Consider the following 12,719-nt stretch of genomic DNA (forward strand, 5'->3'; position numbering starts at 1 on the left):
CGCCTAACATCGTAAGTTCACACGGCCACTTCAAGGTGAGACTACATTTAAAGGCAGTGGTCACTATTGGTAATTACTCAAAATAATTATCAGCATAAAACCCCTTTGGTAACGAGTAATGGGGAGAGGTTGATAGTATAAAACCTTTCAAGAAACGGCTCCCTCTGAAGTGATGTAGTTTTCGAGAAAGAAGTAATTTTCCACGAATTTGATTTCGAGACCTCAAGTTTAGAATTTGAGGTCTCGAAATCAAGCATCTGTCATAGTTATCTCGCAACTCTGATGACAAATTGAGCTCAAATATTCACAGGTTTGTTACACCAAGTGAATAGACTGGTCATTGACAATTACCAATAGTGTCCACTGCCTTCAACTGATTCAGGCTATAATTGTCACCAGGGGCACGTTAACACCTACTCGTGAGGCTCTCACAGTCCCTAAGGCTGTAGGCATGGGTATCATCCAGTCGGAGCCTGGTTGGTAGACACCACTCAGCCACAACACTCAGTTGAAATAAGTTCATACTAAGAAACAAAACCATTTTAACACACAAGGCCTTGTCCCAAGCCCCCAACTCAGACAGGTAAGGGCCCCACCTGCCCTGTCGTTCATGCTTTAATAACGGACCGCGTCTCCAGATCAGACTCGTGGGGAACAGAACTTCGATGGACCCAACGAGCACTATCCCACAAAGGCCTCTGACTCCCTTCTTTGCTGTGTCAGTAGGATAATACTGTACAAAGAGTTGCGATAAGTTATTTTTTTATCACAGCAATATGGGTGCGTTGTTTGTCACTTTTTTTTAATATGCTTGGTACAGGGCATGACTTTCCCTCTTTTGTACTCACTTGGAATGCACTGCTTAGTATTTTTGCAGTACTTGGAGACACACACCATAACCCCCTGTGAAATGACAGCTCAATATTGAAGGGATCGTGACACTTCATGATGAAGTATCTTACTGCATTCAATGAGCTATCAGGACACTGTTGTACTTGCTGCCCTCCATAAGCCTCAACACCTCCTGCAGCCTTCATCCCACTGCTGCCACCCGTTATCCCACTGCTGCCACCAGTAGTCCCACTGCTTCCACCAGAAATCCCACCTCTGCCACCAGCATTTCCACTACTGCCCCCACTGTAGGATGCCTTCCCTTGCCAGGCAGGAGCTGAGGCGTTCAGGGTAGAAGCTGGCTTAGTTGTGGCAGGAGTTTTGGTTTGGTTTGGAGGAGAAGAACAACCCCAATGTTTTTTATTGCCTGATGGTCCTGGGGAAAAAAAACCAAGAAGAGTTTGTGAAACAATCAACAAGTAACTTCTTAAAACTTTATAGTTTTTTTAATGAGCAATAAAAATGGCAGCATACTCTAATATTTTAACCACGTAGGTTGGCAACCATATGTAAAATTCAAAGGCACTATTGATATTTTGTAAGTTTAATTCCCATTCGTAAGACACTAGTCTTGCTTTAGGACAAGCCTAGACTTGAATCCACATTCATCTGGTAAGAATCACCAGAGCTTGAGTTTGGTTGTCTTATCCGTTCGACCAAAACATGACTCTTCCCTCATGCAATTTAAGACTGAATTGCGTGTGTATATATATGCCAATTGCATTCAATGGATGTGCACAGCATTAGAAAGATTGAAAAAATAAAATCTTGTTACAGATTTGCACATAACTTTTAGCTGGTATGATGACGGTTAGGGTAGACACCTTCCCTTTAAATATTTTTGATTGAAATGCTATGGTTTTGAGAAAACAGCAAAACAGTTAGTTTTGATCTTGTGAGTCCAAAACCTGACGATGAAAACTGTGAAAAAAAGTAAGGATTTCATTTCCGATTTTCTTGTGACTTCGATGACCTATTGAGCATAAACCTTCATTCTTATTTCATGTGTAAAGTGGAAAAAACATGTAGTGGTCTATGACATTTACCAATTGCTGTCCACTAACATTTAAGACATTAAAAACTTACTGAATTCTTGCACTCTGTCGTTGGATACGGTACTTGCCATCCGTGAACCTTGGTTATTCTGGTGAGCTTGTTGATTGAACCTATTACCAACACTCCGTCGGGGCGGGGTGTTATTGAAATGATCCATAGCTGTCAAATATAATTAAGAATTTGTTTAAAGATGATAACCAAAAGAACCATAACCCTTTTTTAAGGTTAACTTTCGCCATACATAAACAAGTATTCATAAATACCCCAAACAGTTCTCTATTTCTATTGGTAGAGAGCGCGTCGAGTGGTGGTGTTTCAATGGTTAAAAATGACCAGCTGGAGCTGCATGTTTATCCAGTTGTTCTTCACAGATTTTCCTATTTTATTGCTCCTTTTAACCAAAATAGCATTTATGAATGGGAATAAAAGAGCAGTGACTCTTTCTTAAACTGCTGTTTAAAACCTTGCATGGTTGTGGCCAAGCAATAATGGCCCTCGCCTCTGGCTCAGGCCTTTATCACACTGCCCTTATTCAAGTAAAAATTTGATGGCTCTCTGATTTCAGAAAAGTAAGAATCAACACTCATGGAAGCAGGAAATTCCTTACAAACTTCAAACGTATCTGAGATTATCTGGGAATTTTTGCATGTGAACAGGCTTACTCCACATTACTAGGCATTCTACACTTACACAGCTAACGCAGAAACTCTGCACTTGGACAGTAATGAGATTTGGTTGTAAGCGCCGAATTCTGTGCAAAACAGAGTCGTGAAATAAGGCCCAGGGCTCAATTTCATAGAGCTGCTTAAGCAAACAAAAGTAGCTAAGCATAACAAAACTATCTAGCAATATTTTCTGCTCAACCAGCTCTATGAACTTTGGACCAGACAGACATAACTGAACTGAGAGTTATGAACTTGACAGAATGTTTTCTCCTAGTTTACTGTAGGCAATCATGACCTACCCATGGGCTTTGGGCGCTGACCAACACCAACAGGTTGCTGCAATCCTAATGCCTGCTCTTCATTGCTGAGAACTTTGACAATGGTTCTTAAGACAGCCTAAAAAGAGAGATATCGAGATGAGAATGGTTATTCACAGTCAGGCCTATAAACACACAAATTGTTTGTTTGGTGAAGCCCAGAGACTGACTCAATAAGAAAAACAAATTAAAACAAATTTGCAATGAAACCCATGATCATAAGTAAACGTACTTTGTGAGCAGGGATGAGATGAAACTCTGGTGTTTCTGATCAGCAGAGTGTGGGTTCGAATCCCAAGCCGTGACACTTGTGTCCTTAAGCAAGACACATAACCATTGCTTCGTCCTTCGGATGGGACGTAAAGCCATTGGTCCCATGTGTTGTGTAAACGCATGTAAAAGAACCCAGTGCACTTATCAAAAAGAGAAGGGGTTCGCCCCGGTGTTCCTGGCAAAAATTGGCAGGATATTGCGCCACAGCACCTTGTAAACCATTACATGGTGCTTAAGGATTAGGTCTTATATCTCAAAATTTGCCCCACTCATTCTTGCAGTAATAATACCTGGCATCTGAGCATCATCAGAAATGCAGAACCACAAGTGAGGACATAATGTTGACTACTTCTTTCTCCTTTCTGTGACTGCTTCACTTATTAATTAAACAGCACAAGGTGATTTTAAGAATAAGAGATCACACGCCATTTCATGGCTCTGCTTACCAATAAGCAAAACAATTTCACCTTTAAACATTTGGATCTAAAAACCGATTCATGCATGAAACGTTTTCAGATTTCTGAAAGTTTATGTTCGTTTGCCAATGCTGTGGTTAAAGAGGCTGTTTGTACCCATTGTATAACCTCCCTAAACATGGACGGAGTTGACGCTCGTGTGAAAATACCGTGACAGGTTTTTGCTGTTTCCTCAGGAAGTAGATGCTACTAAGCTGAAACTTCAACATGTGACTTTTATTGTATCTTTCTTTATAATATTGTCTATAAATCTGCATTACATTGACAAAAAACAATCTATGACCCTACCTTTAAGCGATAAAGTATTTTAATAACAACTGACCTCATCCCCTGGTGTCCAGGGTTTAGCTGGCATGCGCATCCTTCGTAAGAATAAAGTGTGCCACTTCTGTCTGAGTAACAGTGCTAGATTAGCAGCCTGAAAAGAAAACAATATCAATTTTTCATAATCTAAACTTGCATGGCATGAACTTCGCCAAAATAAAATTTCTATAGAAATATGAATATTGAAAGAAAAGTTCTTGAAAGAACATTTTCTACCCAGCAAGTAGAAACACACATGGTGTTACCAAAAACAAATGCACAATATTTTTAAAAACTTTTTCTCCAAATGAATTTTGACAGATGATGCTGTTTCATACCGAAAGACACACACAACTGTTCATATGCCATGGACAATGACAAAAGTTCATGTTACATGAAAAATTGTTTTACATGGCTCATGGATGTGAGATGTCAGGCGACAATAATTCAGTTTTAATTTTAAACTAACTACCACTTATCATTGGCTATTTTGTTCGCGGATTACAAAAAAGACTGGCTTTCCTGGTGGTCACCATGGTCCAGTAGTTAGACTGCAGAACTTGCAATCACAAAGTTGTGGGTTGGAAATCCACCCAAGCTAACCGCTGATTTCACGATGACTAACGATGACTAAAATAAGTACTGTCCTCTAGTTTTTGAACCACAATTTCATGATACATGCAATTAATAATCAACGACAGTAAAAAAATGTTTGTATGTGAGTGATTTGCTGTTACCAGTTTGGTGTTTATATCCCCTGTGTGAGAGTTTGCAGAGTTCCGTTGATGGGAAGATCTTCTAAACCAAAAAAACAAAACAAACAAGACTAACAGACTTGAAGTACAAACCTCTGTGTCTGCCCTGAGAACGATCCAGTCGTCTAGTTTCAGTCCTGCCCTTTGACCTTTCTCCTCGTCGTCAGCATCGCTGTCGCTGTCGTCCTGGTTGGCTCCGTTGGCGATGTTGTCTTCCGGCTGAACGAGGGCGTCTTGAGGAAGACGAGACGGGCCAGTGAAGAGCGCCACTGCGAGAGGAGAAACAACGGTTGTGCAGCGGATACTTGTGTGACGGTGGAACCTGGGGAGTGGATCAATAATTCATTGCAGGTTGTTTGAATGATTCATTCAAATTTCCAAGACAACAATAGATTGCTTTGTCTGAACTAAGGCCTTTTCGGCGTTTTAGGCAAAGCAAATAAGAACACCGGACTCAAGCTTTTGTGTGTCTGATCAGCAGAGTGTCGGTTTGAGTCCCGGTCATGACATTATTGCGGTGTCCTTAAGATGTTATGTAAAATCGTTGGTCCTGTGTGTTGTGTTATGCATGTAAAAGAACCAGTGCACATATTGTAAAGACTTCAAAACATAAGGCTAGTCCTAAACTCTGGATAAGACTAGTCTGAACTCTTTGTCTCTATTTTTCTTGACGTATTCACCTTAAAAGGTTTTGATACCTTTTGTAGATTTTTGGCCATGACATGAATCCCTACTCACTATGAATGAAGATGTATGTAATATAATTTACCTTTCAAAATTTTAGCTTTATTAATCATCAAGTTTTTGAGATAAAGGGTAAAAATCACAGAGCAATGTTTTCAGGATTCGGGTAAATCCGTTGTACATGATAAATTAAGTTTCTTCTTACTGAGACAAAAAAAAAAATTATTTTACTAATTTCTCAAAAACTACAGTCAAATTAAAGTAATATTATATTAAGGGAACCTTTCTGCCATCATTATCCTTTAAGTTGAATGTAATTCTGTGGATGTTTGTAAAATAAAAATAACTCAACTAGCTCACCTTGTCATTTCCTCATAGATCAGCCAATCAGTGGGTAAAGAATCTATGATCCCTTGTTGTGCCATACCCATTGATAGCTTGTTATTGGAGGAATCGTGTAGCACTGAGTTGGGATGGAATCGGATCTTGCTCTCTGTCCTGTATTACAAGGAATACACAAACAAAAGTTTCCATGAAAAGAGTAGTAGTTACTGTAGCAAACTGTTTACCAAACAAAATGATCTGCAGAATAAATGCCAATGACTTTTAAGTTGACCCTGGCAGACTGCTTCTTCAAGGCTAAATGAAATCACCATTAAGTTTGCACATTGAGTTGTGGGGAAGTGCTATTGTTGTTCTAGTATTCCATTTTCCAAAGAATCGCCTTTTTGATACCCAGTTCAACACACAAAAAAAGTTGTGGGAACCTTTGTTCAATTGTGTAAAAGTCCCCACATTTCTGTGTATGTCATAACACTAGTAACCAGCCTTTCTAATATATTTTTATTTGCTCTTCACTGCTCTTTTACAATACAATGTACATCGTCATTATAACAAACCAGTTCTCTAGAAGCCCAGCAGCTTTGTCTGGCTCTTCCACCTTCCCTTCTACCCCCCCCCCCCCTCTCAACACTTACTGAGTTGTAAGTTGTTTTCTCTCCCGGTCCACCTTGATGATGTTAGGGTACATGCCGGCACACAGGGACGCCTTTACCACTGCCCAGTTCTCCGAGTTCGTGTTCAGATCTCGGATGTCTCCCGGTCCTCGAGCTCGCACAAATCCAGAAGCTCTGAGCTGGCCTAGAAGCTGGGTCCTGAAACGTAGTTTAGCTTTCGTCAATTTATTTCATTTTTTTTCTTCTTTCATCTCTAAACTACTTCAGGTTTACACTCCTTCAAGGAATCTTTGATCCAGTACCATGCTTCTCCCCAAGGAACCCAAGTCTTGACACTCCTGAGGTCTTTGTCTGTAGCTAAGCTATGCATGTGGAACTAACACTTAATCTTAGATCTTAGTACCACACAAGTTTATTAGGCTGTTTCTCCATTACGAATTACTTTCAGATTATGACATAACTTCTTTTTAAAAAGGTCATAACTTTAGAACTAAAAATGACACAGGCGGGACACAAAATGACACAAAAGGTCATAAAAGTGTGTAAAATATGTCAAAATGAAACTTGTATTTTTGTTCACGCATGTGACTCTATAAGTCAATTGTTTCCCCTGAGACTCAAATTCGCAGAGACAATCAGGATTTATTAATTGTCTTTCAGCCTGGAAGATGCTTACCTCATCCCTACTATCATCTCCATGGTTGCCTGAGACAAGTAGTTCCTGACGCAGAATGCTCTCTCCCAACCATCACTACGAGCTCTCTGCCACGCCTAGATATCAAACAGGAACATTATAATCTCAATAATTATCCTTTTATAAATATAAATAGTTGATTTTCTTTTATTGATTTTTTTGTTTTGTTTATGAGAGATCGCCTCACTTCACGGCCATGGACGGCCACTTCAAGATGAGGGATACACTTAATCGATCTGGGCTATCGACTCATAATTCAACTTTCACAATGGGCTCGTTGCCACCTTCTCCTGAAGGTGAGACGGAGTAGTCCATGGTTATGATCCACTAGGAGCCTGGCTGGTAGAGCAGAATGCACTACATATCCAACTTGGAACAGACTTTTATGGTCACCTTAGAGCACACTGATGGAAACGTTGAGTCGTTAACCACCTGTTTATTTCAGAATCACCACTACTCAAAAGAGATATTCACATGGTGTTACCGCAAACCTCTCTTAGCCCCGAATGTACACAATCTATGCAGAGTTAATGTTTCATTAATTACCTGGAATGCTCTGAGTAAGGCCATGTGGTCGCTGTACGTATTGGCAGCGTACTTCTTACGGACGGCCATTGCTGCTCGCTTCTCGGAGGGATGGTTTGGCAAAACGACTGCATGAGAAAGACAACAGAAAAGGTTTACAAGGTGATGCAGCACAATGTGCACCCAACTATGCCAGGAAAACCGCGGCGAACCCATTAACAATAAGTGTGCTGCAGCCGATTTCACGGAACGCTAAGACTAAAATCCTAACTCGAGTTAGGACGAGTAACCCGTACTAACTTAGAATGGGTTCAATGCGTCCTCCGAATTTGGATACGGAACTGAACCCGCCCTAAGTCCTACAATCAATCCTAAGTTAGGAAGAGTTTGGTGAAATCGACGGTAGGGTTCTTTTATGTTCATTACGCAACACACAAATGAGTTTTAAATGATTTGGGGTTGAACAAAGAAAAATTGAATAGAGCGAGATTTGAACCAACGTCCTCCAGATTAACCTGCCAAGGCTCTTCCAACTGAGCAATCTAGCCCTATCTTACATAGCCCTATCTTGGTGGTCTCCCTTTTTTGTGTCAGTATCTTTGTTTTAGGGTGTCAGTCAGAAGCCATACAACTGTATAATGGGATGTAGACAGGGGTTGAACAAAGAAAAAACGACTAGAGCAAGATTTGAACCAACGACCTCCAGATTAATGTCCCAACGCTTTACCAACAGAGCAATCTAGCCCTATCTTATTTAGCCCTATCTTGGGGGTCTCCCTATTTTTCAATATCTTTGTTTGGGGGGTGCTAGTCAGAAGCCATGCAACTGTACACTGCAGTGCAGACAGGGATACAAGCTGGGAAGCGAGCGCCAGGAGATCATCTTCAAGGGGACGCAACTATTTTCTTTTCAAATCTCAAGTAATAAACCACAAGATAAATTAACTGGGTGTTCTTTAAATAATTATGTGCTGGTGAAAGAAAAAGATACTAGAGCAGGATTTGAACCAACGCCCTTCAAATTAATGTGCCAGCACTCTACCAACTGAGATATCTAGCCTTATTGTGGTGGTGTAAGATTCAGAGAAAATTTAATAAACCATAATAAACCTGAGTTGATTTTAGAGACATTCTCTACTCACATGGATCCCTGTAAGCCAGAGCACACACTATAGTAAGCACAGGATCAAGGCACTTGAGTACGATGGAGTACAGCATCATCTTTCCTAATCTAGGCTCTACAGGTAGATCAGCAAGGTGGTGACCCAACTCAGTCAGATCCTCCCAGTTGTCTATTGCATCAATGGCCTGCCACACAACCAATAGAAACATCATCAAAAGTTAGTTAAGTTTAATTTGGGTGGTTGCCTGGAACTGTAATGGCTCTCCATAGGGTTCTATCCTGCATTGCTGTCCATAGCTCTGCTGTCTCCAGTCCCATGTCTTTCCTCAAAACATCTAAGTAGGTCAACTTCGATCTACCACTTTCCTGCATCCATGATCAAAAGTAACATATGCTATCTGGCCTGATACTTGCAAGTCATTTTTTAAATTTTTTATAATGGGGCGCTTCCCCTATGAAGGAAATGTAAATATTTCATCATCGTTTTCAAAAGTGATGAATGTGTTAAAAATCACAAAACTTTGCAAATCAATTTTTGTACAAACTATCCCCCTTCACACAGGGATCACCACCTGGGCCTAATTTCATAGAGCTGACAAGCACACAAATTTGCTTAGCATGAGATTTATTCATTGATAAAAACAGGATTACCAACCAAAAACTCTTGTGATTTTCAAGATAAGCAAACAACAGCTGCATACCAGTAACAAGCAATATGCAACAATTGGAAATTTGGTAGGAAATCCTGTTTTTATCAATGAAGAGATTTCATACTAAGCAAATTTTTGTGCTTCGCAGCTCTATGAAATTGGGCCCTGTAGTTTCCTGTGAAAAGAATGTTTACCTTGAGAAGTTGGACGGCATTCTTGACGATGAGAATCGCTGGTGGGTCTGCCGCTTTAGAGAGGAACTCTGCAATGGTCATGTTGACCGGTGCCAAGAGCTTTGTGTGTAGGCACAACTCCTACAAAGAAATATAGACAGCACATAACAGTCTCAGCTTGGTGTTTGTTTGTGAGTGTGTAGGCGACTCTAGCCCCACGACTGGGCCCAAGTTGCTTATCGGTAAGCAAATTTGAGTGCCTGCTGTCGCCGAAAAATTTGCTAATGTGTAAACGTACTTCACAGGTTAGCAAGAAAATTTGGCCACCAGCTTGGGCGTTCCTATGGACTTACATTTTGACTTTATTTATACATGAAAATTAGCATGCCTAGTGTGTTTACGGTTAGCAGCGCTATGGAAACCGTAGAGTAAGCACAAAATTAGCCGTTTAGCAGCTCTATGAAGTTTGGCCCTGACTTCACACTTCGAGGCTTGTGAATAATGCCAGATACCGGGTCCCGCTAGATGTACGTTTGACCTCGCAACCATTCACAGACTGCACTTGGTTACATGCAAACATTTTTGCACACGAAGACAATCGAAATTACAGTTAACTGCTGGTGTATGTAGCTGAAAAAACTATGTCACTTCGGAGAAGACCAATCATAATGCAAATAATGAAAGCTTAAATCACTGCAACTTTATCCAATGAAATCATTGGAACTGTGAACCAGTGCCTGCCTTTGTCCTTGGCAATAAAGACAGGGGACAGTCTAAGGTGACTTCCACTCATATTCAGTACCTTATGGAGGCCAAGGAAGAACAAAAAATCAGGAAATAAAAGGTCTCCATTGGGAAATTTTTAACACTTGGGAGCTTCACAAGGGATTATTTGTACAAAGTAGTGTGTCGTGGTAGGGGGTTGGGGGGTTCTTCAACTGACCTGTAGGGGCAGCCGGAGAATCTCTGGCGTCTGGAAGGCTGCCAGACTCTTATAACGAACTCTACTCATCAGGTGGAAGCACATACCTGGGCGACAGCGACCAGCCCTACCCACAAAGAATACAAAATATATGTTGATATACAAAGAGAGGAATTACATAATGTGAATAAATATCCTTTGAACTACAGCTCGAGGTAGATATAAAAAGAATCTAAAACTTACCTTCCTTTTCTCTGCTTAGCGCTGGCCTTTGAGATCCAGTTGCTCTTCAGCATGGACACAGAAGTCAAAGCGTCAAATGATTTCTGTCAAAAATGCACAAATTGGTCTTTATACTAAATAGTTTTTAATTATTATTGTTATTATTAAGTATTATTTATACAGGGTAGCCCCATCAGTGTAAAAACACTGTTCTCCCTGGGGGCCATTTACAAAAAGCGAAACACAGAACAAGAGATAACAAGTAAACATGTATAAAGAACAAACCCCACAAAAGCCAAGACCAAATTGCTGCCGGAAGCCCTTTTCACATTGTTCTTTATCCCCATGGGATACAGCCCTGGGGAGGCCTTGAGACATGTTTTATTCCATGGTTACCCCGGTGCTCTTTCACACTGTGTCTCTATTCCATGGGGTTCCTTTTGCACGCTTCAAAAATACCCCAGGGTTTTAACGCTAACCGTGGAGCTAGGGTGTCTATTTTCCGGGGTATGCCCTTTTGCCAGGGCAGACCGGGGACCAGACCAAAGGCTATATTTTTGAACCACCCAACCCCCCCCCCCCCCTCTGTTCAGCTAACAATGATAAAGAACTAGCAGTAGGTGCGTTATAATCTCATTCATTCCTTGCATATACAAAAATCACTCACCTCTTTGACCTTTCCAGAATCGATGACAAACACAACATCATTGATGGTCACACTCGTCTCTGCAATGTTTGTAGAAAGAACCTGAAGGGCAAAAACAAAACTGGTTAAAAAAAAAAAAAAATTAATAATACGATGGGAAACTGTTGGGGACACTAGGTGGCAGCAGACTTACAAAGGAAATTACTTGTTCTCGTTAATGTGTGCATGCTCAGAACTACGTAAACAATGGAAATTTACCTGGTAAGTCTGCTGCCATATAGCGTTCCAAAGTCTCCCATTATCAGCTTCCTGTATGACTGACTGCTCCATGAGAGTAAAAGTGCTGGTTCATACACCTCCTCTCACAGAATGCCTTGGTAAGCAGAGCCATGACAATGGGCCATGGTCTGCGGCCCAATTTTATAGAGCTGCTTAAGCTGGAGATATTGCTTTTAAAACAGTTTTTCTGCTAAGCAAAAAGAAGGCAGGATACCAGTCACAAATTGTACATGTTACATGGTATTTTGGCTGCTAACTTTCTTCTGATCAGCATAATTTTGTTTTGCTTAGGATTTCGTACTTAAGCAGCTCTATGAAATTGGGCCCTCCCTAAGTACAACGCTTAATTATAATCATGATAATTAGAGATTTCTATTGCGCCATTTCCACAACAATTTTTAACCGTGCATTGCAGCAAGAAGTATTAAAACATTGGAGAAAAAGTACTGACAAATTAAATACTACTAAAATCTACAATCTTACAATTTTGCGGACTCCAACGACGGATTTCCTGAATACTTTCTTCTGATCAGAGCTTTGCATCGAGGAGTGGAGTGTGTAGACTTGGTAATGACTACTATCTGAGAACATGCTTTCATCACTGAGTAAGGTGTCTCGAAGGGACACGATGTCGTCATACCCAGGCAAGAAGACGAGGATTGCACCTGGAAGAAAGGGAAAGAAGAAATGAATGAGAAGGAATTGAAATTTTGCACAGTGGAAAGAAAGACTGGAACCTCCAAGAACAGATATTGACAAAATAGGGAGACGTTCGATAGGGCTAGAATAAAAGGATTGCACCTGGAAGAAGGGACAGAAGAAGTTAATGAGAGGGAATTCAAATTTTGCTATGACTGGCACCTCCAAGCATTTTGGGTGGAAAGGAGGACAAACTGATGGGTATTGGACACCATAGGGAGCGAGCTGATGCCGAGAAAACAGATGGCTGTGCGAAAGATGTGTCCTTTGGACATTTCATACGTCGTGGATGATTCAACAAAGAAATAATTCAGGGGTCAGTCGGGGGAAAGAGAAGGAGAAAGGTCGTCCAGCAACATCATGGATGAACAACATAAAGAAGTGGGCCGGACAGGGAATGGCAGATGCAG

General features: G+C 40.8%; 1 protein-coding gene across 3 annotated transcripts in view; it reads right to left on the reverse strand.

The window, feature by feature from the left end:
* Positions 1-12,719, reverse strand: part of LOC139941539 (3'-5' RNA helicase YTHDC2-like) — a 32,509-nt gene that overhangs the window by 4,689 nt on the left and 15,101 nt on the right. For 2 of the 3 annotated variants that reach the window (XM_071938083.1, XM_071938085.1), the window contains exons 16-30: positions 12,094-12,275; positions 11,353-11,433; positions 10,707-10,789; positions 10,485-10,590; positions 9,563-9,682; positions 8,738-8,903; positions 7,617-7,723; positions 7,053-7,147; positions 6,398-6,574; positions 5,781-5,918; positions 4,830-5,058; positions 4,001-4,096; positions 2,912-3,008; positions 1,978-2,106; positions 849-1,267 (exon numbers count right to left, since the gene is read on the reverse strand). In XM_071938083.1, the coding sequence (XP_071794184.1) occupies positions 849-1,267; positions 1,978-2,106; positions 2,912-3,008; positions 4,001-4,096; positions 4,830-5,058; positions 5,781-5,918; positions 6,398-6,574; positions 7,053-7,147; positions 7,617-7,723; positions 8,738-8,903; positions 9,563-9,682; positions 10,485-10,590; positions 10,707-10,789; positions 11,353-11,433; positions 12,094-12,275 (2,225 nt within the window). The remainder of the gene's footprint in view (positions 1-848; positions 1,268-1,977; positions 2,107-2,911; positions 3,009-4,000; positions 4,097-4,829; positions 5,059-5,780; positions 5,919-6,397; positions 6,575-7,052; positions 7,148-7,616; positions 7,724-8,737; positions 8,904-9,562; positions 9,683-10,484; positions 10,591-10,706; positions 10,790-11,352; positions 11,434-12,093; positions 12,276-12,719) is intronic. The other variant, XM_071938084.1, reaches the window with a different exon arrangement.

This window comes from Asterias amurensis, chromosome 9, assembly GCF_032118995.1.
Source record: "Asterias amurensis chromosome 9, ASM3211899v1".
Classification (NCBI taxonomy): domain Eukaryota; kingdom Metazoa; phylum Echinodermata; class Asteroidea; order Forcipulatida; family Asteriidae; genus Asterias; species Asterias amurensis.